This window comes from Myotis lucifugus, unplaced genomic scaffold (assembly GCF_000147115.1).
Source record: "Myotis lucifugus unplaced genomic scaffold, Myoluc2.0 scaffold_1, whole genome shotgun sequence".
Taxonomy (NCBI): domain Eukaryota; kingdom Metazoa; phylum Chordata; class Mammalia; order Chiroptera; family Vespertilionidae; genus Myotis; species Myotis lucifugus.
In genome coordinates this window covers 21,186,237-21,210,373 of record NW_005871049.1, presented here as the reverse complement: position 1 = coordinate 21,210,373, position 24,137 = coordinate 21,186,237, and the positions used below count along the sequence as shown (strand labels likewise).

At 39.6% G+C, this 24,137-nt stretch overlaps 1 protein-coding gene across 1 annotated transcript in view; it reads right to left on the bottom strand.

The window, feature by feature from the left end:
- Nucleotides 1–398: 398 nt before the first annotated feature.
- The window catches only part of MND1 (meiotic nuclear divisions 1), a 47,507-nt gene continuing 23,768 nt past the window's right edge, over nucleotides 399–24,137 (bottom strand). The window contains exons 4-7 of the mRNA XM_023753289.1: nucleotides 19,022–19,096; nucleotides 15,306–15,420; nucleotides 9,755–9,799; nucleotides 399–805 (exon numbers count right to left, since the gene is read on the bottom strand). Of these exons, the coding sequence (XP_023609057.1) occupies nucleotides 699–805; nucleotides 9,755–9,799; nucleotides 15,306–15,420; nucleotides 19,022–19,096 (342 nt within the window). The 3' untranslated portion in view covers nucleotides 399–698. The remainder of the gene's footprint in view (nucleotides 806–9,754; nucleotides 9,800–15,305; nucleotides 15,421–19,021; nucleotides 19,097–24,137) is intronic.

Sequence of the window (24,137 nt, the reverse complement as noted above, 5' to 3'; positions counted from 1 at the left end):
ATTTTTAACCTGTTTCTTAGGTAGCTGGAAAAAATAATATCACCAAACTATACTAACACCACTATATCATCTTATAAAATGTGCAGAAATCAGGACAAAGGGCCACGTGCTTGTTCTTTACAACGGAAAGGCACCAAACATTTAAAAGAAAGTAGTTTTCATATCTGAGAAATTGCTACGTAACTCTAAATTTGAGGAAGAGCAACTTTCTGTATTTTTTTCCCTTGTGGGAATTTGCAAATATGATGCAGTATATTGAGAATTCACCACACACATTTTCCACTAAATACTGAGAAATACTAGAGCAGCGACTAGAGTTTTATAGTTATTTCCAAGCGTTTATGTGTGAGTGCATGTGTATAATAGAGCCTTCAAAAGTACCCTTAGTTCTTAATATTTAATAATTGAACGGAACTATAAATGTTATCAAGTCATAATGGCTTCTGACCTCAAAAAAATTCTCTGTAAACCTAACTTAGGGAGCTGGCCTACTTTGATGAGCACCATGGGGATATGGCTGCCATCCTGCTTTCCATCAAACAACGAGTATGAAAAACATCTACACCTTATACTTTATTTAAAATTAACAGAATGATCATCACAATTACCGGTAAATGACAATTCTGTACACTTGGTTGGATAACATAAATAATTTACATATTCACAAGCATATAGATCCTTTACCAACATCAGACATTTTAGTCTATGTAGTCAAAGTCTTCTGGAATTCCAAAATTTTTATCAATTTTATTTTCTTCAAGTCCAAATTTTCTTTTGGCCCAAGATTTTACTGCAAATATGTTATCTATAAAGAAAATAAGAAACATTTTTGAGAATTCAAAACACCATCATAAAACATTTCAAATATAATTCTATCCATTGTTTTTACTTACAGAAGTTTCTGTATTTTCAAGAGTAATGGCATAATGGCAAATTAATTTCAGAAGAAAATATTTGGTGAGTATTTTGAATAAACGGATCTCATATTTAAAAACCCAGTAAATTGGGTGCCACTGAAGAATAGCCGACTTAGGAATAATCCAAAGATAGGGAACAGCTGGCGGTGCCTCTTCCACGTCACAGTGGAGGTCAGGACTCTGTCACCTCGAGAATTAGAGCTGCTCCTGTTCCCAAAGGGAACACATTCTCTCCAGACCCTTTTCCCTCCCCGACAGAAAGTAATGGCTTCCAGGCAGCCAGGCCATGTAAGGGAGAGGGGTGAGGAGAGAAAGGGGTTTCTAAAGACTAAGATAAGAATAGATGTATCCTTAGTGTCCTCTAGGGGAATTTAAATGCATTTTACCACTGAAAAAGTATAATATGTACTTAAAGGAATTTATCCAAAGGAAATAAAACAAATTGTGTACAGAGATGTATGGTCAAATCTTCATCCAAGTATAATAAAAGAAAAAATAAATAAGAGCAACCTCAATGTCTAATCATTTGGAAGGCTGTCTTTGCATAGGCTGTACCAATGTGCTCACTGTGGTTGCACTTGGGAATAGGAATGATGGTGAGTTTTTTTTTTAAATTTTACATATTTTCTTTAATGTACATATACCACCTTTATAATGAATATGTATTATAAATAAAGAAAAATAATGGTAAAAGTGTTCTGGTTCAGAATCCTATATAATAAAAGTCTAATATGCTAAGTGTCCAGTCATCCGTTCAACCAATCAAAGCATAATATGCTGATGATATGCTAGTGCCGCTAACTGCTCGCTATGATGTGCACTGACCACTAGGGGGCAGACAGTCAACCGGTAGACCAGTTGCTATGACGTGCACTGATCACCAGGGGGAAGACGCTCTGACCTATAGATTAGTTTGCTGCTGGGGTCCAGCTGATCGGGACTGAGCGAGATGGCCGGACACACCCTGGAGTCCTCCTGCAGTCCCTCCCCGGCTGGCCAACCTCCCGCGTCCCTCCCCGGCCCCGATCGTGCCCCAGTGGGGTCCCTCGGCCTGGCCTGTGCCCTCTCGCAATCCAGGACCTCTCGAGAAATGTCAGAGAGCCAGTTTTTGCCCGATCCCACAGGCCAGGCCGAGGGACCCCACTGGTGCATGAATTTGTGCACTGGGCCTCTAGTATTCTATAAATATTAAGCACTGTATTAGCAGTGATAATGAAGTAAAAGTGTTAAAATAGGTTCTTTTGGAGTGTTATGTCCTCTCCCCCCAATTCATATGCTGTAGTCCTAATCCCCAGTCCCTCAGAATATTTGGAAACTTGACACACACACCCCCTTTTTTCTTATTTTCAAATCAATGGAGTGAAGGACACATTTTGGTGAAAAGGGTCAAAAGGTCTGTGAATTGATCTTCAAAGATGTGATTAAGTTAAAAAGAGCCTATTAGGCCAGCCCTAATCCAATCTGACTGGTGTTCTTATATGAAGAGGAAATATGGACACACTGGGACAAGAACAGCAAGACCATGAGGGGACACACGAGAAAGTGCCATTTACAAACCAAGGCCTTAAAAGAAACCAAACTTGCTGACACCTTGATTTTGAACTTCCAGCCTCCAGAATTGTGAGAAAATAATTATCTTTTGTTTAAGCCACACCCAGTCTGAAGTATTTTGTTATGGTATCCTTAGCAAATTAAAATATAGTGTTGGATCACTTTAAAAAATATTGTTCTAAGGAGTTTAATTCCAAGGACACCAACACACATGGAGGGAAGACTGTGAGAAGACACAGTGAGAAGGTGGTTGTCTACAAGGCAGGAGAAAGGCCTCAGAAGGAACCAACCCTACTGATACCTTGATCTTGACTTCCAGCCTCCAGGACTGTGGGAAAATAAATTTCTGCTTTTTAAGCCACCCAGATTGGGGATTGCAGCAGAAAACAGATGGCACAACCAAATGAAGTAAGTGGAGAGTGTAGGCAAGGATGAAAAAAGCCTACAAGAGATGGTGAAGCAGCCTGGGCTAAGCAAGGGCAAGATGTTTCTACTCCCAAGAAGAAAAGGCAAGGAAAAGTGATCCTGAACCTGGAGATCTCTACCTGGAAGGGCTGTGATGCAGAGGAGCACAGTTATTTCCAAACCACTGCATGACATGGAGAGAGAAAGCTACTCTAGGATATGATCCACAAAAATGAAGGAGTAAGTCTAAGAAAGACATAAGATACAGAAAGTGGGAAATCAGGGAATCCAACATAGGGGAGAGGCAAGCAATCCCGGGATGATGGTGAAAGGAAATTCTAGGATGACAGCTGTGTACTAGCCACAGAAGCAAGAAGACCAGACAGGACAAAACAGGAACAATTTCTTCAAGAAGATGGGGAAGCCCTGGCTGGTGTGCTCAGTTGGTTGGAGCATTGTTCCATACAAAAAAAGGTCTTGGGTTTGATTCGTGGTCAGGAAATCGAACCCGAGACCTTGTGTATGGAAGGCCAACCCATCAATGTTTCTCTCTCTCTCCCTCTCCCTTCCGCTCTAAAATCAATAAAAACATATCCTTGGGTGAGGATTGAAAAAAAGAAGATGGATGAAAATGATGCACAACTGCTATGTGTGAAGATATAAAGAAGATATTCATTCGTCTAGTAGAGTTTTAGATTGAATTAGCAATAAGTACATGGAAACCTATGTAAACAAAGTCAACTACTAACTCAAAGTCAACTATTAACTATTATAGGGTAAGAATAATACATTTAGCTATGCACAGCATTACATAATCTTCATAATGTAAACATGCTTAATCACAATCAATAATGCAAACACTGAATTATAATAATTATGCTGAAAAAAGTAGCAAGGAAGGAAATATGTAATAGTTGAGATGCAGAATAGCAAAGCTTTACATTAAGAATTACAGAATTGCCTAAAATTGAAAAATCAAGCAAAAGCAATATATGAATGTTACTTGGAGATATGATTATAAATAACCAAAAAAAAAAAAAATCAGCTAAAAGAGTTGAAAGGGCTTGCTCTGGAGACAGGAAATGGGAAGAGATCAAGGTAGTGGTGTTTTTCATTTAGAAAAAAATTGTATATTAAATTTAGCTCATAAAAATTCAATGTATATCATTTATCTATATATATAAAAGTCAAGCAATCGGAACGACAGAACGACTGGTTGCTATGACGCGCACTGTGGCAGCCAACCGGCCCAATCAGGACCCTGATCGGCCTGCCCCAACTGCCCATAGTCCCTCCCCTGATTGGCCCCTCCCCGACTGGCCTTACCCCCAACTGCCCCCCCCCGATAGGGGGCGGGGCCAGCCGGCCAACCTCCCACATCCCCTCCCCCCCTGCCTGCCTGGCCCCGATTGATCCCCATCAGGGCGGGCTGGCTGGACCCCACCTGTGCACAAATTTGTGCACCGGGCCTCTAGTATTATAACTGATATAATGACAAGACAGATGACAGTTTTCCATACAGTACATTACATTCATGCTAAAGATAACAATGCTTCCTCTACTATAAATGCTACTTGATCAGTTTAAAACACATTATTTACTATGATTGGAATATTTGGGCATACTTAACAAAAGAAGAAATTATAAACCAAAAACAAAAGAAGTTTAATTCTAGGTATCAAATAAGATTAACTTAATGTTTAAAATAAAGTTCATTTATAAGGTGAATACTAACACATCAAATAGAATAATGTTTAAAAATATCCTCATTTCTTTCAATTAAAGTGTTACAGAATATCAACAGATATTAAATAAATTTTTACTTTTTAAAAAAATCTAAAACAAATTTTACTTTTTATATGGACCTTGGAGAGAATATGAAATACTAATAGCATTAGCTACTCCAGAATGATGTTTAGTTTCACTAGTGTTTGCATAGCCAAATACTTACAGAGGGCCCGCTGCTACATGAGACAGGCATTAAGTGTATTACAGGAATTCCAGAACATAAAGAACCTATGCCTTCAAGCTGACACAAGAATAGAGAGAAAAATCAATTTACTACTGAACAATTTCAAAGCGGTATGTATGTTAGAAAAGATCACGTGTTATGTGGACAGTGTTCAGAATAGGGCTCCAAGAGCACAGAATGACTTCCATGAAATGAGAGAACAGATGCAGGTTTGGAAGCAGGAAGTCTGGAGAAATGGACTTCAACTCTAGGTCAGAGAGAAGAAAATGAGACACCACAGGAAGGCTATAGCCTCTGTAAAAGGAGTTCCCGATTCCCCTGAGGGCAAATCATTTTATTATAAACCCTCTAAGATGAAAAACAAACAGAAGAACAAGTAAAAGCTTCTCCACAACAATGCTTAATGGACCAATTCAAAAAGACTCGATTAAACAAGTTCTCAAGCTGCTGATGTCTGCCTTCAAGACAATGTTACCCACCATCCTGATAGTTCATTCCCTATCAAATAATTTCCCTATTACGTGGAAATTTTTATAAATGGCTAAGAAACAGTGTTGCTATTTTTTTTAAAAAGAAACAGCCTTATTAAGACTGGTAGAATTCCTGTTAATCAATATGGTGGCATATCCAAGATAGACACAGGAATAGAATGGGCAATATCACATGCACCACATTTATCCCCCCTCGCTCATTAAGATGCCTCTCATACTAAGTCATCGAAACTCCACTATCTGAATTATTAAATGAGCTGTTGAATGATATAACTTATTAAATTGCATTGAAGTGTATTTAGTGCCACAAAACATTTTAGGGCAAAGGTAGATTTACAGTTGTCCATATGGAAAACAATCCTATATAATAAAAGAGAAACATGCAAATTAACTGTCCCTCCGCTACAATCAAACCATGCCCACCAGCCAATCAGGAGCGAGTATGTAAATTAACCCAACTAAGATGGCAACGGCCAGGAGCTGGAGCAAGCAGGAGGCTTGGGTTGCCCCCGACGATGGAGGAAATCAAGCTTCCCGCCTGCCTTGGCTGGCCTTGGGCTCCGCTCAAGGCTACAAAGTTTCAATTATAGAAGATAAATAAATCCCAGATACCTGCTTCCAGTCCAAAAGGAGAGGCTGGGAGCTTGGGTCACCGGGGGGTGTGGCCAGCCTGAAAACGGCCATTAGCCTCTCACCCAGGTTGGCCAGGCACCCCAGTGGGGACCCCCACCCTGAAGGGGTGTGGCCAGCCTGAAAACGGCCTTCAGCCCCTCACCCAGGCTGGCCAGGCACCTCAGCGTGACACCCACCCTGATCCGGGACACCCTTCAGGGCAAACCAGCCAGCCCCCACCCGTGCACCAGGCCTCTATCCTATATAATAAAAGGGTAATATGCAAATTGACCCTAACAGCAGAATGACTGGTCACTATGACACACACTGACCACCAGGGGCCAGATGCTCAATGCAGGAGCTGCCCCCTGGTGGTCAGTGCGCTCCCACAGGGGGTGCTCTGCTCAGCCACAAGCCAGGCTGACGGCTGCCAGCACAGCGGTGGTGGTGGGAGCCTCTCCTGCCTCCTCAGCAATGCTAAGGATGTCCGACTACAGCTTAGGCCTGCTCCTCGCTGGCAAGTGGACATCCCCCGAGGGCTCCCAGGCTGCCTGACTGCCAATTTAGGTCCGATCCCCCGGGGAGCGGGCCTAAGCCAGCAGGTGGACATACCCCGAGGGGTCCCAGACTGCAAGAGGGCACAGGCCGGGCTGAGTGACCCCCCTCGAGTGCACAAATTTTGGTGCACCGGGCCTCTAGTAAAAGAATAAATACTAGTACACGAATACACTCTGTGTTTTACATATTCACAATGGTAAACCCAGTTTTGCCCCAACCTGTATATTTCAGGGACTTTTTTAAGTAAAAAGAAACCAAACATCTATAATAATAAAAGCGTATATGCTAATTACACCGGACAACCGAACAACCTTCTGGACGTCATTCCGGATGAAGCTGCAGTGGTGGGGGCCGAAGCAGAGGCGGTTAGGGGCGATCAGGCGAGCAGTTAGGGGCGATCAGGCAGGCAGGCGAGTGGTTAGGGGCAATCAGGCAGGCAGGTAGAATGTTTAGGGGTGATCAGGCAGGCAGGCAGGCAAGCAGTTAGGAGCCAGCCATCCCGGATTGCGAGAGGGATGTCCAAGTGCCAGTTTAGGCCTGATATGGCAGTCGCACATCCCCCAAGGGTTCCCGGATTGCGAGAGGGTGCACGTCCAGCTGAGGGACCCCTACCCCCCCTGCACGAATTTCGTGCACCAGGCCTCTAGTTAACTAATAATTACATAACACTCTTTAGTTATAAGTATTACTGATATTTCCTTTTGGTTTTGAAGACTGATAGATTTTCAGAAGTATAATTGTTTTAACTCCATGATCTTTTCATAACACTTTTATGTTGGAAGGAGCAAGTTATTACCTCAAGTGGAAATAGGGTTCTTAACGGCTGTTCCTGCTGCTGTAAAAATATATTCCTTCCTACATGATTTTAAAAGTGCCAGTTTCTTTCTCAGCTAAGGACATAGGGGGAAAAGTTGTTGAAAAATTTTTTAATTATAATTTTGGAAGTTTATGATCAACGGGAAAACATAAAAGCATTTTTTAAGAGGAGAAGGGAAAAGAGGAGTATTAATCCATGTGTCTAATGTTGTACTAAGTGGCTTACCAACTATCTTATTTAATCCTTCCAAAATGTGAGGTAGATACCGTCCACATTGAACAGATGAGAAAGCAGGTCTGAGAAGTTCAATTAAGTCACAGAGCAAATAAGGAACACACTTGAATTCCTTTCAGAGTCAAGTTCTTCTTACCCTTTATACAGGCTGCCTGTTCCTACTTTTTGCTGAGAACTATTGGGGGAAATCACTTTGTGACTCTTATCTTATTTTTTTAAAATATATTTTTATTGCCGAACCGGTTTGGCTCAGTGGATAGAGCGTCGGCCTGCAGACTCAAGGGTCCCAGGTTCGATTCTGGTCAGGGGCATGTACCTTGGTTGCGGGCACATCCCCACTGGGGGGCGTGCAGGAGGCAGCTGATCGATCTCTCTCATAGATGTTTCTAGCTCTCTGTCCCTCTCCCTTCTTCTCTGTAAAAAAATCAATAAAATATATTTTCAAAAAAAAATAAATAAAATAAAATATATTTTTATTGATTTAAGAGAGGAAGGGAGAAAGAAACATTGATCAGCTGCTTCCTGCACACCACTTACTGGGTATCGAGCCCACAACCTGGGCATGTGCCCTTGACTGGAATCGAACCTGGAACCCTTCAGTCCGCAGGCTGACACTCTATCCACTGTGCCAAACCAGCTAGGGTTTAACTTATTTTTAACCTAAAAATCCACTTACTAGTTTTTCTCACTCAAAATTTTGTATTTCACAAATCCATATGATAGTACTGTATTTATTACTTCTTTAGACGTTATTGAACACATAATTCATTATTCTCTTTTTAAAAAATATTTTTATTGATTTTTTTTTTTTAGAGAGAGCGAGAAACATTGATCAGCTGCCTCCTGCATGCCCCCTATCGGGGATCGAGCCTGCAACCCAGGCGTGTGTCCTAACTGGGTGGGACTCGAACCCCACACCTCTTGGTGCATGGGACAATGCCCAACCAACTGTGCCACACGGGTCAGGGCTCATTATTCTCTTTTCTTTAATATTAGTTTGCTGGTTTACCTTTCTGTTTTTACCACGAAAGCATTACATTATTTAGCAAGTAGCTTCATAATAAATAAAATTGCAATTTTATAGGAACCAAAGGCCAATTACATTGACTTTATCAATCTACTTAATTCTAAAATAGACAAGAAAAAAATGATCCTACTTTTTAAGAAATACAGAGGCCTGGACACAGAGTCAGAGAAACTTGGCTCAAATCTCTTTCTTCCAGCGACTGACTTAATCACCTTTGACTTTAAGCTCTCTGATCTCTGCATTAACACAATCTTATCCATCCTCCCCCACAGAAACAAAATGAGGATGAGTAATACATGTGAAGGCATTATAAACTCTTACCAAGATGGAAGAGTTCAATTACCATTAATGTACAATTAAATACTGAAAAAACAGTGCATTTTTCAGACAAGTTTTAACAATACTAATCATACTTGTATGTAATTCACAGCAATTATAATTTTTAAACTTTCTTCTAAACTTTAAGACACACAGATAATGCCGTAATAATTCCCATTTCTTAGAATATCTCTGGTGTAGACCAGAGGATATATCTACTGGCAAATGGGTTAATGAGGCATTTACAGGAAGGCAGGGATACAGAGAAGACAGTATCACATAGGGAATAAGAGCTTGGACTCTGAATTCAGAAAAGCTGGATTCTGAATCCTGTTCTACTGCCTAGCACCTGTGTGGCCATGGACTCCTGCTGGTCTCTGTTTCAACTCCAAAATTAGGGATAATAATCCTATCTACCTCACAAGATTGTTGTAGAGATAAAACGAGAATGCACCACAGACACTCTTTATAATGTCTGGCTTAAAAACAGAACTCACCAAATGTTAGCTGTTATTATTATTAGCAAGAAGACAAATCTTTAGGATTCCACAAAACTCTTAAAGTTCTATGAAGGTTAAGTGATTAGCCTAAGTGACTTATCTGAGAAAAACCACACAAAAGTTAAACTGGAAGCAATCATTGGTTTTTTAAAAATATCTTATACTTTACAAAATGACTCATAAAAAGATTAAAACCTTAACTAAAATGATTTAATATATAAAAACCTGCTTAATGCATGCATTTCCAAAAACGTCTTTCCTTGAACAAAACTAGATACAATAGCTTCTGTATTTCACATCATAGTAAGTGTGGAAGAAGTTTATAGTTTAGCAGTGCCATTATAATACATACCAGTCCATCTGTTAGCAGCGTCTTTGGCTACTTTATTTGCTTGACCTGAAAAAAAACAGAAAAAAAAAATATATATACACGCACATACACACACACACACACACAGTAAATGCAGTAGGTCCTCAAGTTACCTCTTTTCGCCATAAGTTGGAACCCACCTACATAAGCACCTACGTCACTCACATGGAGCACATACACAGCAGTAATGAAGTGAAACAGTAAAAAAAATTTAAAAGAAAGATAACAATTCCTGACCTTTACTTGTGGTAAATAAATAATAAAAAACATAAAGCACATATATACATACTTCAAAATGATGGAACTTTTTAATAAATAAATGGGAGATGGCGACGTAACCACGAAACGACGTACGTCAAATCCGACGTAAGGACTGTCTGTATTGGTTTCATTGATCACCTCTTGTTTTTCAACTATCACTTTTATTTCTGCTCTATTCATTATATTTCCTTCTGCTTGCCTTAGGTTTAGAGGGTTCTTCTTTTTCCAGTTTCTTAAGGTGGAAGACTAGGTTATTGATTCAAAAGTTTTCTCTAGGCATTAAATGTTAATCAATTTTTTAAAAAAGAGAAATATTTGGAAAACAATAGATAATAAAAGAAAAAAATAAGACGTTAGTAAATTTCCACAGAGCAATGCCTTCACTGCATCCCAGTGTGTGCTGGGCATGTTTAAACACTCAGGCAATTTACAACTCTGCCTTAGCTTTCACTTCCTGCTTGCACAAAGTGTCCAGAAAGGTCAGCTGGAGGTGGGAGATTAGGAACTTCTCAGGTCTTTCCTGAGAATGTGCACAGGCCTATGCATGTATGTGGGCTTCTAGATTTCCTGGAATATGCTGATTTTTAAGGCACCAACGGACATATCTTTCAGCTTCTCCTTTTAAGCTTTCTGGTTAGTCTACTGTTTGCCTTATTATTTTAGATAATCACTTCCCAGGGAGAGGCTGTTAAAACTTGATATATTCCAATCCAGGTCAAATAAAGACATTCATTCCTATTGGTGGCTTTTCAGGGAACCACCAGAGACATCAAATAATGACAATTCTTTGGGAATGAGGGGCTTAAAGATTACAGCTATTATCAACAGAAAAACTGTTTCAAAATAAGCCATGAGAGACTTCAAGATAAGCCTAACTGTTGTAATATAATACTATAGCCATTAAGAACCAAATCGTATTAAAATCAATTTGTGAAACTCATAAATCTTAATCCAGCATATTATATTCTGCAATAACTTGTTAGCAGCCAAAATACTATAAAATCCTTCATTATCAAAAAGCACATTTTACAATAATCTCATTGGGAAGGGAACCTGGGGTAAGCAGAGGTTAAAGTCTAAAAAAGTTTTCTAGATTTAGGGATAAGGAGATCATTGCCATTTATAATTTATATATTTAAATTTCTTGAATCTGTGGGTTATAGTTTCCATCAAATTTGAAAAAAAAATTAGCCTTTATCTGATAATATTTCTTCAGATATATTTCTGACCTGGAAAACCCTGCTGTTCCCTAACATGCACTCCTTTTGGGATGGCAATTACAAATATATTAGGTCACTTGAGGTTGTCCTACAGCTCATAAATGCTATTTTCATTAAAAAAAATTTTTTTTCTGAGTTTCATTTTGGATCATTTCTACTGCTATGTCTTCAAATACACTAATCCTTTCACAAAGTTTAATATGCTGTCATTTCAATTCAGAAGTATTTATCTCCACAAGTTTGACTTGGATCTTTTTTATATCTTTCATGTTCCTACTTAACTTTTTGAATATATAGATTACTTTTAAAATAAGTTTATGGTCTTCTAATTTTATCATCTGTGTCAGTTCTGGGTTAGTTTTGATTGATGGTTTATTCTTCTCATTAAGGATCATGTTTTCCTATTTCTTTGCATGCCTGGTAATCTTTCATTGTATGCCAGACATTATGAATTTTATTATTTTGGGTGCTAGATATTTTTGTCCTCCTATAAATATTCTTGAATTTGTTCTGTAATGCCAAAAGTTACTTTGAAACACTTTGATGCTTTCAAGACTTGCTCTTACGATTTGTTAGATAGGTTGAGAGCAGTCAAGACCTTCTTGGGTACTCTACCAATGCCTTGTGAATTATATATTTTTCTAGTCTGGCCGGTAAGAGTTGGCACTATACCTGGTCCTATGTGGGTGCCTGGCACTGTTCCTTCTAATCCTCTGAGACTGTTCTTTCCCCAGCTTTGGGCAGTGCCCTTAATTGCATGAACTAAGTACTCGAGAGAAACCGTCTATAGATATCCAGGGTTCTCTTTCTATGTAACTCTCTCCTCTCTAGTATGCTGGCCTAGATCAGCTCTAGCCATGTGATCTCCCTCATTCTCAATTCCTTCTCCTCCTTAAGGGAGTCTGCAGGGCTCTGCCCAGGTTCTCCTTCCTTGTGCCACAGCCAGGAAACTCTCAACAAAATAAGGTGGAACAACCATAAGGCTTTGCTCTAATAACTACTGTCTTTTGTTGTCTGATATCAAGTATCTTGAAAACCATTATTTCATATATTGTTGTTTCAGGTGGGAGGATAATCCCAGTTCATCACTATCGTGGCTGGAAGTGGAAGTGCCCCATTTGAATAAAGTTTTATTTGCTAGCTGAATTTTAAAAGCAGAGAAATTGTGCATTTCTCTATAAAACTATAAACTAAAATTAGACTAAAAAATTATATTTACAGGCATGTAGGCTTTGATAGTTTCTCCCCCTTCACGTTGTAGTTTGGTAGCTCTCTACAAAAAAGATAACTTACCTTGACATCTAAAATATATTTATGGAATAATGTAATTATCTTGCTTATCTACTGTCTATTAAATATGTGTAATTCTCTATAATTAACATATTCTATAGAAATATATAATATTTTTAATGGAGGAAACGAATAGCATAAAGCCAGGAAGGAAGGACTTACCCTCTCATTCTCCTATTAAGATCAGAAACGTACAGTGTGAAAATGTAAAAAATGGACACAAATCCTACAAATTCCATTGGATCCAAATATAGATCCATCTGATGTGGCTACATAAATATTAAAAGATAATCTAGGTCTGATGTTGATGAAGAATGATAAAGTCTCTTTAACTCACTCTAAAACAGAAAACTTTTTCTTCTTCAATTAGACCTCACACCCATAATACTCATTCACACTGCTTTCCGTGGGTTGAAAAACAAATTACTAAGCTTTTAAATGTAAGGGTTAAGAAGGAAAGCAGAATTCAGGCAACCAGTATAAACTTCCTCCTCAACTATGCTTTCTACTGTCCAGAAAATCCATCATCCTCTGTATACCCTGAAACATCATGTTTTAGTTTTCTTTTTAAGAGGTGATGCACTTGCCAAAATTGCTGCTTGATTCAGAGGTACAAGGAATGGTAGCATCTGAAATTACAATACCTGAAATAAAAGTTTTCCCACTTCATGAATCAGTCTGGCACAATTCTCTAGCCCTGATGATTTTCTGTACTTCATAATGACCCATAGCCTTAGGATCACCAGCAGTGTATGTCAGGGTAGTTCTGTAAGAGTTTTAGTCATTTCTGAGAGGACAGATGAAATTAAAAGTAGGGGGTCATAAGTAGAAGTGTTATCGGTCAGGGTCATCTAACCAGCCGTAGCAATACCAAGGGGACCACAGAGTGAAAATGCAGAAACCCTGAATGGGTATTGCTAAGAGTTGCAGTTCCTAGACAGAAAGAGAATAAAACAGGAAAGCAAAGAGTTGGTAAAGGAACACATCCAAAAATTATACAAAACTGAAATCAGGAAGCAAGGCATAGCCAAGTAAGCGTAATCAATGGAGGATCAGATTTGGTTACTGTTTTACTGTGTGAAAACAGAATTTTCATGATGAATTGCTAGAAGGTACAGCCATACTGATCCTGAAAATAAACCAGCTGAAGGTAGGAAATCTGGGTAAGGAAACTGTTATGAAAGTTCTCTTTGCTGAGAAGCTGCTCTAGGCAAAACACACAACATCTGATGTCCTCTTTTCTTTTAAAGATAAAGCACGAGCAGGCCTAGCTTCCTAGTAACTTCCTACCTGTCTCCTGCTGCTTTGATGTGCTCGTATTCACTGAGGATCATGTGATATTAAGTTAAACCTTTAAAACAGATTAAAGTGGTTAATTTTGTAGCAGTAGATTTGATTAGCACTTTCTTCTGCAGGATGATGATAAATGAAATGAATCTGTGGGCGGCTTGAAAGAGCTAACATGTCTCCCCAAAAACTTAATTTGTAGAAAATGACTAGCTCAGGGAGTTCTTCTGCCTCCACACTCTGAAAATCATGATGGATAGTCAGCAGAGACAGAGCCAATACATACCGCCATCTAGGCCAGCGGTTCTCAACCTGTGGGTCGCGACCCCTTTGGGAGTCGAACGACCCTTTCGCAGGGGTCACCTAAGACCATCGGAAAACACATATATAATTACATATTGTTTTTGTGATTAATCACTATGCTTTAATTATGTTCAATTTGTAACAATGAAAATATATCCTGCATATCAGATATTTACATTACGTTTCATAACAGTAGCAAAATTACAGTTATGAAGTAGCAACGAAAATAATTTGATGGTTGGGGGTCACCACAACATGAGGAACTGTATTAAAGGGTCGTGGCATTAGGAAGGTTGAGAACCATTGATCTAGGGGCTGTGTACTACCTGCACGTGGTTCCTCTTGGGCTGTGCAGAACAGGGACCCATCTCTAAAATTAAATTTAACTTTACATTGCACTAACTGAACTACTCAGGGTTTTTGTTGTTGTTTTTTTTAACTGTAAAGAATACCATCAAGGACAACTTAATTGTAATCAAACTCTCTCAGGTTAATTTTAAAGTGCCAAATATTTCCAGTTTTTTTTAAAGCCTTCAATCACATAATGTCTGTTTTTCTAAAAGTTTCACTTCGTCGTTTCCTAAATGAAAAGACAGGCTAAGACAGAAAAATGTGAAGAAAGTTATGTTTTCCTTAGCAATTAAATGCAGTGTCTTTATAATACACCCTTTCATTTCTTTAAATAATCAAATTTCTATCTTCACATAAATATTTAAAAATTATTCAAATTGAAGCTTTGGAGACTGTGGTTTAAAAGTAAGACAAAACATCATTGTATATTCAAAAGGCAAGTCACACAGACTAATTTTCTGCAACTTGCAAACTTTGTATTTTGGTATCATTTTTCCTAGAAGATATTGGTGGGTTTTTTTCTAGAGTTAAGGTACTTGGAGCCAAGATAGCTCCTTCTCTGACTCCTTAGTTTCCTAAGTTTATATTTTATGTCTTTATCCTTCTACCCCACCTAACTTCCTTATTCTTGAAATGCTTTTAATTTTAAAGCTATCACTATCCTTTAAGGTAAGTCTCCTTAAAGAAAATTTTAATGCACCATTAATACTATTAATGGCTTTATTTTCTTATATACATAGAGAAAGAATACTAGGCAACCAGAAGTATAAAGTCTCTTTCATTAGCAGAGTTAAAATCCTCAATATGTGACACAAACTTACGTATTTCTTCCACAACTTGAGGATCACATTCTCTGTACTTTTCTACTTCTGCCTTTAGCTGTTCCCTTTGTTCTCGAAGTGAAGAAAGCTCTTTTGTTAGCTTGGTTCGCTCTTCCTGCATTTAAAATATTTTTATGTATAATTAAGGCAAACAAAATGTCATATATTATAAGGCTATACATTTTATAGACATTTTCATTTTATTTCTCATAACTGATGTGCATTAGGCTTTGACAATATTATAAATACACCTACATATATTTATAGTATAAGAACAAGCTCAATTATCATTTTTCTCTTACATTTCAAGCATCTGTTATATATACTGACTGAATGAGAATACGTAGAATGAAATGCTCATAAATAAGAGGTTACTAATTATGTATGAACTCAAAGACTATGTCATTTCATGTTAGATAAAAAAATTATACCACCACTTGTATAGTTTCACAAGATTATGTCTATATATGTATGTAATATTTAGGGTAGTATCCATTATTATATAATTTTCCTTAAAAGTGTTCTAGACAATTTTTCAACCTTTAAGAATTATTAACCTTTAAAAATATTTAAAGATATAAGAAATAATAGAATTGTAGATTGTGGCCTTCCATCACTTTCCTTTAAAGCTAAACCAGAATAAAGCTTTTACACACAATGTGATCCAATAAACATCATCTGAAATTTCTAGCCATAGTTCTACTCATGGAGCTATTGGTGGTCAATTTATATGTATAAAACCTGAAAAATAAGTCCAAACAAAAATCAAATATTGGCAAAGGTTACGGTACAGAATTATAGGATACTAGAGGCCCGGTGCACAAAATTTGTGCACTGGGGGGGGGGGGTTGTCCCTCAGCCCAGCCTGCACCCTCTCCAATATGGGATCCCTTGGGGGATGTCTGACTGCCGGTTTAGGCCCGATCCCTGTGGGACATTCCTCTCACAATCCAGGACTGCTGGCTCCCAACCACTCGCCTGCCTGCCTGCCTGATTGCCCCTAACTGCTTCTGCCTGCCAGCCTGATCACCCCCTAACCACTCCCCTGCTAGCCTGATCGACACCTAACTGCTCCCCTGCCGGCCCGATTGCCCCCAAATGCCCTCCCCTGCTGGCCATCTTGTGGCTGTGGGCATGGCCATCTTTGAGGGCGTGGCAGTCAAGTAGCATATTCCCTCCTTATTGGCTGTGAGCACTGCCATCTTTGCAGCCTGCTGCTCAGTCATTTGGTCGTCCCTCACTAACACCTCTACTGGCCTGGTCGCCCCACGCAGCCTGGTGTTCAGTCGTTTGGTCGTCCCTCACTAACCCCCCTGCCAGCCTGGTCGCCCCATGAAGCCTGCTGTTCAGTCGTTTGGTCGTCCCTCACTAACCCCCATGCTGGCCTGGTTGCCCCATGCAGCCTGTTTGGTCGTCCATTCGGTTGTGATGGTTGCTTAGGCTTTTATATATATAGATGACTGAGGCAAAACTAAGTACTTCACGCTGCCTAATAAGACCTGTTCAAGTTTCCTAGTAGCTTGTGTTTCTGTATTTGTATTTTTCTACCTTTGCCTCTCTGTTCTCTTTGGTTCCAAAGTGTAGAAAGCTCTTTGCTAGCATCTGTATATGAGAATGTATTTACAGAGCAGCATGCTCTAAAGCAGCACAGTCCAAAAGGACTCTGCAATGACAGAACTGTCCTAGATCTGTGTTCTCTGAAGAAAACATTAGCCACATGTGGCTACTGAGTACAGGAAATGTGGCTATTGACATTTAATTTTAATTTAAGTGTCAATAGCCACACATGATTAGTGTGTACCATATTAGCACAGGTTAGGAGAGATTTTTAAATAACTACATATAAGATGGTCATTATTTGCCATCCACATCCAAATTATACATGTTCCACAATGAAAAATGAAAGGAGAAAAAGCTAATGAAGACAGGAGAAGCAGAGTGGTGAACATCTGTGTGAATGCAATGATAGCTCTTCGAACACCCTGAACTGGGAGCACCTCAGACTGCTATGGCACTGAGATCTTTGCCAAATTACTTAACTCTTTGTGCTTTCATTAAAATGGAGATAATGATAGTAACTACCTCCTTTACTGTTGGCAGAATTCAATAAATATATAGTATATATTAGAAAGAGTACCTGCCTTGCTCATGAGGCAGAATATTTGTTAGCTATTTCTTCTTCATTGTCAGCAACATCACCATCCTATCTATATATATAATGAAGGAATATGCAAATTTGCCCTCATGGTAACGACCGGCTGGAGCGTAATAACTAGCTGAAGTGGGTGGGCGTGGCTGCATGCCGCACGAGGCCGTGGAACGTGAGGCTGCGTCAAATCCCATAAAATGCGTTCCCATGCCCTAAAGCACAAACATCCCAGCAGATAACTCAATGCAGGCTATTGTGTAATCACAATGATTACACAATATTATTAGTATAGACTAGAGGTCTGGTGCAGGCCACCCAGAGGGACCCCACCCGTGCACGAATTCGTGCACTGGGCCTCTAGTAAATATTATCCAGTAGATGGGATACATATTTCTGATTAAGTCCTGCCTGGTGAGCTCATAACATAAGAGTGCATCCCTCTCAGAAGCCTTTCTGAATTACTATACTCTTCTGATAGCTGCAGGCACCAACTAGGTTTGCTACTGGTTTTTTCCTAATTGCATTGGTTTCAGTGGACTGTGTAACACTCAGCAGACGGGTTGACAACTTGTGTGCACAGGTATGTCACCATTAGTTGAAGGTGCTTCTAGAAGTTATTCCTAATGTTGCAGAAAAAAATGATCAAACAAAGAAGTGGTAATTACTACTGTCAATCAAAGAAGAAATAACAGCTGCATGGTATGCCCTGAACTTCTCTCCCCTTAATATTCTTTAGAAATGACCACTGTCCAATTCCCGTCTGTGACTATGCTGCTCTGGAAGAAGGTATGTGAAATAACTTTGAAAAGGATAAAGTCACTGTTAACCTGAGATGTAGTCTTCTCTCTAATGTGGCAAGTTTTTTAGTCTCTTTCACAATCAAGTGGTACAGATAAAAGACTACATGGAATGATTAGTGATTCATGTTGACCTTCAATATTTTCTCAAGTCATAAATCCATACCAGAGATAATGATGAAACTAGAAAGCAAAGTAATTTTTAAAAGAAACCTAACAATACTCTAGAGAACATTGCACTTTAAAAAATAAAATAGCAAGTCAATATTCATTTAAATAATTTAGAAATATTACAAGGCCACAAGAATATTATATTGATAGTTTTCCATTTATTCTGCGCCAATATTTAAAAAAACAAGATTCTTAAAAACATATATAAACATTTATATAGGGCTTACCTTATACCAGTTTCTCTTCTAAGTGCTTTGCCAATGTTAATTTAATCCACACAATTACCTAATGAGGTAGATTTTATTATTCCCCATTTTATAACTAAAAAAATTGAGAACAGAAAGTTTAGGAGACTTTCAAACCCAGGCAGTCTGGCTCCAGAGTTTATGCTTCTATGCTACGCTGCCATATACAACACAATAAAATAATAATAAATCTAGATTTGCAATTAGTGAATACTACCAGGTCAAATGTTCACGTCCTTTGCTGTGACTCACTTCTCTTCTGGTAAAGATGGCATACTCCTCACAGAAAGCTGTACAACCCTATTCTTTTATTTAGAATTGGTATTATTAAAGAATCTACAGACACAAACTTACCGTTTCATGTCGGCCAATTTTAGCTTTCTCAATGCTTTTCTGTAGGTTTGCTTGCTTCTGGTTTCCCTCAGATAACTAGAGAAGTAAAACAAAAACAAAAAAAATGGCTTGCTAAGATAAACTTGCTAAATATGAAGTTTATGAGTCAAAAGACAAAATGAGATTTACTTCAGCTCAAGTCAATAAAACAAAAATGTCAAAGACTACATTGGGAACCACTCTAACGTGAAGAAAATGAAGTACTATGAACCATTAGGACAAACTGAAAAAAAATAAATTTAAAAATATTTCTTCCTATCCTATGCAGAAAAATGAATATGCTTTTAATCTTTTTCTAGTCTTTAGTTCCCTATCCCCTTCCCAAATAACTTAAGGTATATTATTTTAAAATTGAATTTGAAAATTCCAAATCTGTTCTATGTAAATTCTCTTCAAATTTCATTTCACTTCTGAGTAGTCTTTTCAAGTACCCTAAATTGTTTCTTATAGACTGTAATACTGTGACCTATTTCACTAACAAAGTAAAAAATGAATGGATCACTTATTATTTTTAAACTAGAGGCCAGTGCACAAAAATTGTGCACAGGTAGGGACCCTAGTGGCTGCTGGCTGGGGCCTTCCTTCATTTCGGGCTGCCCCCCCCCCCCCCGTGGTCAGCGCACGTCATAACAAGCAATCGAACGCCCAGTTGGTTGAACTCCCAAGGGGACACTGCATATTAGGCTTTTATATATATACTAGAGGCCCGGTGCACAAAAATTTGTGCACTCCGGAGGGGAGGGGGGTCCCCCAGCCCGGCCTGTGCCCTCTCGCAGTCTGGGACCCCTCGGGAGATAACGACCTGCTGGCTTAGGCCTGCTCCCGGGTGGCAGAGGGCAGGCCCAATCCCTAGGTGCAGCCCCTGGTGGGGCTCAGAGCAGGGCCAATTGGGGAGTTGGGGCACTGCCCCATCATGCACAGAGCAGGGCGGATCGGGAGGCTGCGATGCCACCCTCAGTCACACTCAGGGTAGGGCCGATTGGGGGGTTGGGGCACCGCCCCCTGTCACACTCAAGGCAGGGTCGATGGGGAGGTTGCGGCGCCACCCCCTGTCACGCACAGAGCAGGGCCGATCAGGGGGTTGGGGCGCTGCCCCCTGTCACTCACAGAGCAGGGCCCATCAGGGGGGTTGGGGCTCCGTACCCTGTCACACACAGAGCAGGGCCCATCAGGGGGTTGAGGAGCTCCCCCCTGTCATGCACAGAGCAGGGCGGATCAGGGGGTTGGGCGCTGCACCCTGTCACACTCAGGGCAGGGCCAATGGGGAGGTTATGGCTCTACCCTGTCACACACAGAGCAAGGCCCGTGGAGGGGGGTTGGGGCGCCACCCTCTATCACCCACAGAGCAGGGCTGATCAGGGGGTTGGGGCGCCTTCCCCTGTCACAAACAGAGCAGGGCGGATCAGGGGATTGGGGCGTCGCACCCTGTCACACACAGAGCCTCAGGGCGATCAGGGGATTGGGGAGCTCCCCCCTATCAGGCACAGAGCAGGGCTGATCAGGGGGTTGGGGCGCCTTCCCCTGTCACGAACAGAGCAGGGTGGATAGGGAGGTTGTGGCCCCGCCCCCTGTCACTCACAGAGCCGCAGGGCGATCAGGGGGTTTGGGCGCTGCCCCCTGTCACGCTGATCCCGGTGCCGGGAGGCATATTACCCTTTTACTATATAGAATAGAGGCCTGGTGCACGGGTGGGGGCCGGCTGGTTTGCCCTGAAGGGTGTCCTAGATCAGGGTGGGGGTCCCCACTGGGGTGCCTGGCCAGTCTGGGTGAGGGGCTGAGGGCCGTTTTCCGGCTGGCGGGTGACTAAAGCTCCCAACTGCTCCTTTTTTTCTTTTTTTTTTTATTCTGGGCCAGCTTTAGCTCTGAGGCCTCGGCTGCTGAAAGCCGGTTTCTGGCCTTTGTTTTTCCTTCTGTATTTGATACAATGTTGCGGTCCGGCTGGCTGAACCTGGCTGACTGAAAGCCCGTTTCTGGGGTTTTGTTTAGCTTCTTATTTGCAACATAGTACATAGTTGCTTAGAGTTGCAGCTGAGAGGCCGGCAACTCAGGTGGGGAACGTTAGAGTCAGCCGTCACTGGAGCAAGCAAGCCTCCCTGTTCGCTTCAGTGCATGGCTGCTGGCCGCCATCTTGGCTGACAGTTAATTTGCATAAGGATATGCTGATTAGCCAATGAGAAGGGTAGCGGTCGTACGCTAATTACCATGTTTCTCTTTTATTAGTGTAGATAGATATATAGATAAGGTATTTTATGAGGAATTGATACTTTATATTCTAAGTTCCCAGAAAACAAAAATATGTATTAGCCTATGGCCAATTTTATGCATGTTTTACATACCTTAAAAGTGATTCGTTTAAGCACTGTACTGAACTTAGAAAGCAGTAAATTATATATGAAAATGGATTAAACAATATCAGTATAAAGAGACCACAGATACAGAATATTCATTAACATGTGGCTGGGCCCTCCCCAAAAAGGACTCATTAATTTCAGAACACTGCTTTCCCTCCTCAATTTTCAAAATCTCACTTGGGCCCATGACTAAATAAATAAACACAGGAAATTCCCAATACTAAATTTTCCACCACATCTTTTGCTATAAACCAGTCAGAAATTATAGACTTATTTGATTGGGTAAGGGCCGTCTTAAAATATGTTCCAATCCTCCCGCATTCTCGAGTTTTAAACATTTAGAAAATAATTAATGATTGAATTCTTTCTTGTGGCTGATTATAAGAAACTGACCTTTTACAATATGACCTAGTTATATGAAGAGGGTGAACAATAGTTAGATACTATTTTTTGCTTAAAAATCATATACAGTATCTTTAAAAAGTTGGAAGCTTTACCCTAATTTTAGGAAATCTTCCACTTCTCACTATGCATAAAGGGAACATTGTCAGCCTTCCCTAATGGTTCTATCGTCACTGATTCTAACCCACAGCACGAACAAGGCCCATCTGTAATGCCAAGAAGACACCACCACCAAACCAGTTATACCTCTTCTTGAGAGTAATTATCTTCCTAAGTTAACAAACAAAAGTCTGCTGGAGATTTAAGAGCCAAAATAAGCTCTACAGCCCTAAATTTAACAAGGAGATCTAGTTCATTTTTTTTAAAGGTTCTCATTTATAAAATAACACCATGTTTAAAAAGTTAATATTCCACCCTGAAGGATCCACTTGAAATAATAAATGCATGTAACATTTAAGTTTAGGAATAAAGAATTTTCCAATGAAAAAATATACACACATATACACATACATATTACCATAAAAATTTTCCATTAAAAATGGTTTTAAACAAACAGGTAGATAAATGTTATAAACATTCAGAAATGAGTTATTATATAAAAATAAGTTAATAATTAATGGATATATATATATATATCTTAATTATATTAATGAAATGAAGTGTCTTCCAGGTATTGTCTGTCTGCTTGTAATTATTTACAACTTAAAAGCATTTGAAAGAGAGCTAATTCAGGAATTCCTTAACTCTGAAAATAACCTTATGTATTTGGAATGTGATTCCATGATTTGTCAGTTTTAGTACCTTGGTAATGAAGGGAGACACAATCTAAATGATGTAAACAAATGAGAAGCTTTTGCTAATTATCCTAAGTACTGAAACAATTTGGTTCAGTTCAATAGTGAAAGATTCTTGGCTCTCTCCTTAGTTCTTAAAATCTCAACTACTGGAAACAATGAAAGCAACTCATGTGAGGTGGCCTTTGCTATCAGTGTTTCATCTACACATCTCTTAAAAGCAATATTGGTATAGTTCCTAATGCGTATCTTGGAATTAAACCAAATCCAGGCCTCAAGTGGTAAGAGCTGTACAGATATTATCTAAACCAGTAGTTCTCAGACTTTAGTATATACCAGACTCACCCAAAGGGCTTGTTAAAACACAGGTTGCTGGGCTCCACCTCCCCGTTTCTAAATAGTAGGTCTGGGGTGTAGCCTAATTTGCATTTTTAACAGGCTCCCAGGTGAAAGTGATTCTGATGCTTCTGGTTGGGGGCACCACCGGACAACTACTGATCTAAATAAAACCTATTATTTTGGTAACAAACTCAACAAAAATATACAAGATATTAATATATGGAAAGATATTGTCTAGTTCATCAGCAAAAATGAATTACCTCTACATACTGCAGCCTGAACTTAAAGTATCAACAATTCTCTCACTAGAAGTAATAGGAACTCCATATTTAGAAAAATAGAAAAAGGAGTGATACTCTATATTCAAAGAAGGTATTTAGCATAGGATTCCTTTAAAGAGCAAACTCACCCGATACATTTCTATAACATAAAGCAAGAACCAACTATATACTAGAACAAGTCCATTTCCAACTTTCATGAAAGCAAACAATTTTTAAAAATCCAGTAACTCAGAACAAAACAACAGCAGCAGCAGCAGCAGCAGCAACAACAAAAACTACTTATAATTAGTAAGAACCAGATTTCATCTTCAGATTTAAGGATCTGACACAATGCTTCTCTTTAATACATTCCAGGCCACCTATACAGACACTCAGGGTTGAGAAACATAATGCCAATGTTTTCTAAAGGGCTAATTCACTGCCTGGAGGAATTGCCTATTCATAAGAGGAACAGGAAGATTGATTCAAGCTGGATGCTTTGGGGTTCTGATTTGCTCCTTTTTAGAAATAAATAAATTTCCAAAGCATTAGGGAAGAAAGATAGAGGTTTTCATAGGTGGGAAAGAATGTCAAGGAACAGAGAATGGGAAAAGAATACCAAGAGAATCCAGATCCAATTTCCTCTGAAATTGTATACATTGAAAAAGTCTTGTTAAGAGTCTCTAAAACTTTAAAATTTGTCTTTTAAGGCAATATTCCGTTTTTGAATTAATCCGAAGAAAACAATAAACACTATAAAGATATATTCACATATAAAGACAGGAGCCATGTAATTGTCCAAAACCAGAAGTCTGGACACTTGGATAAGGACTCCATCTGGACACTGATATGCGTGGGACTGCTGCCCACTGTGGACTATAAGAACTCAGAGCTCCGACCACCCAAACTCGAGCTTGGCTGTACCACGGGG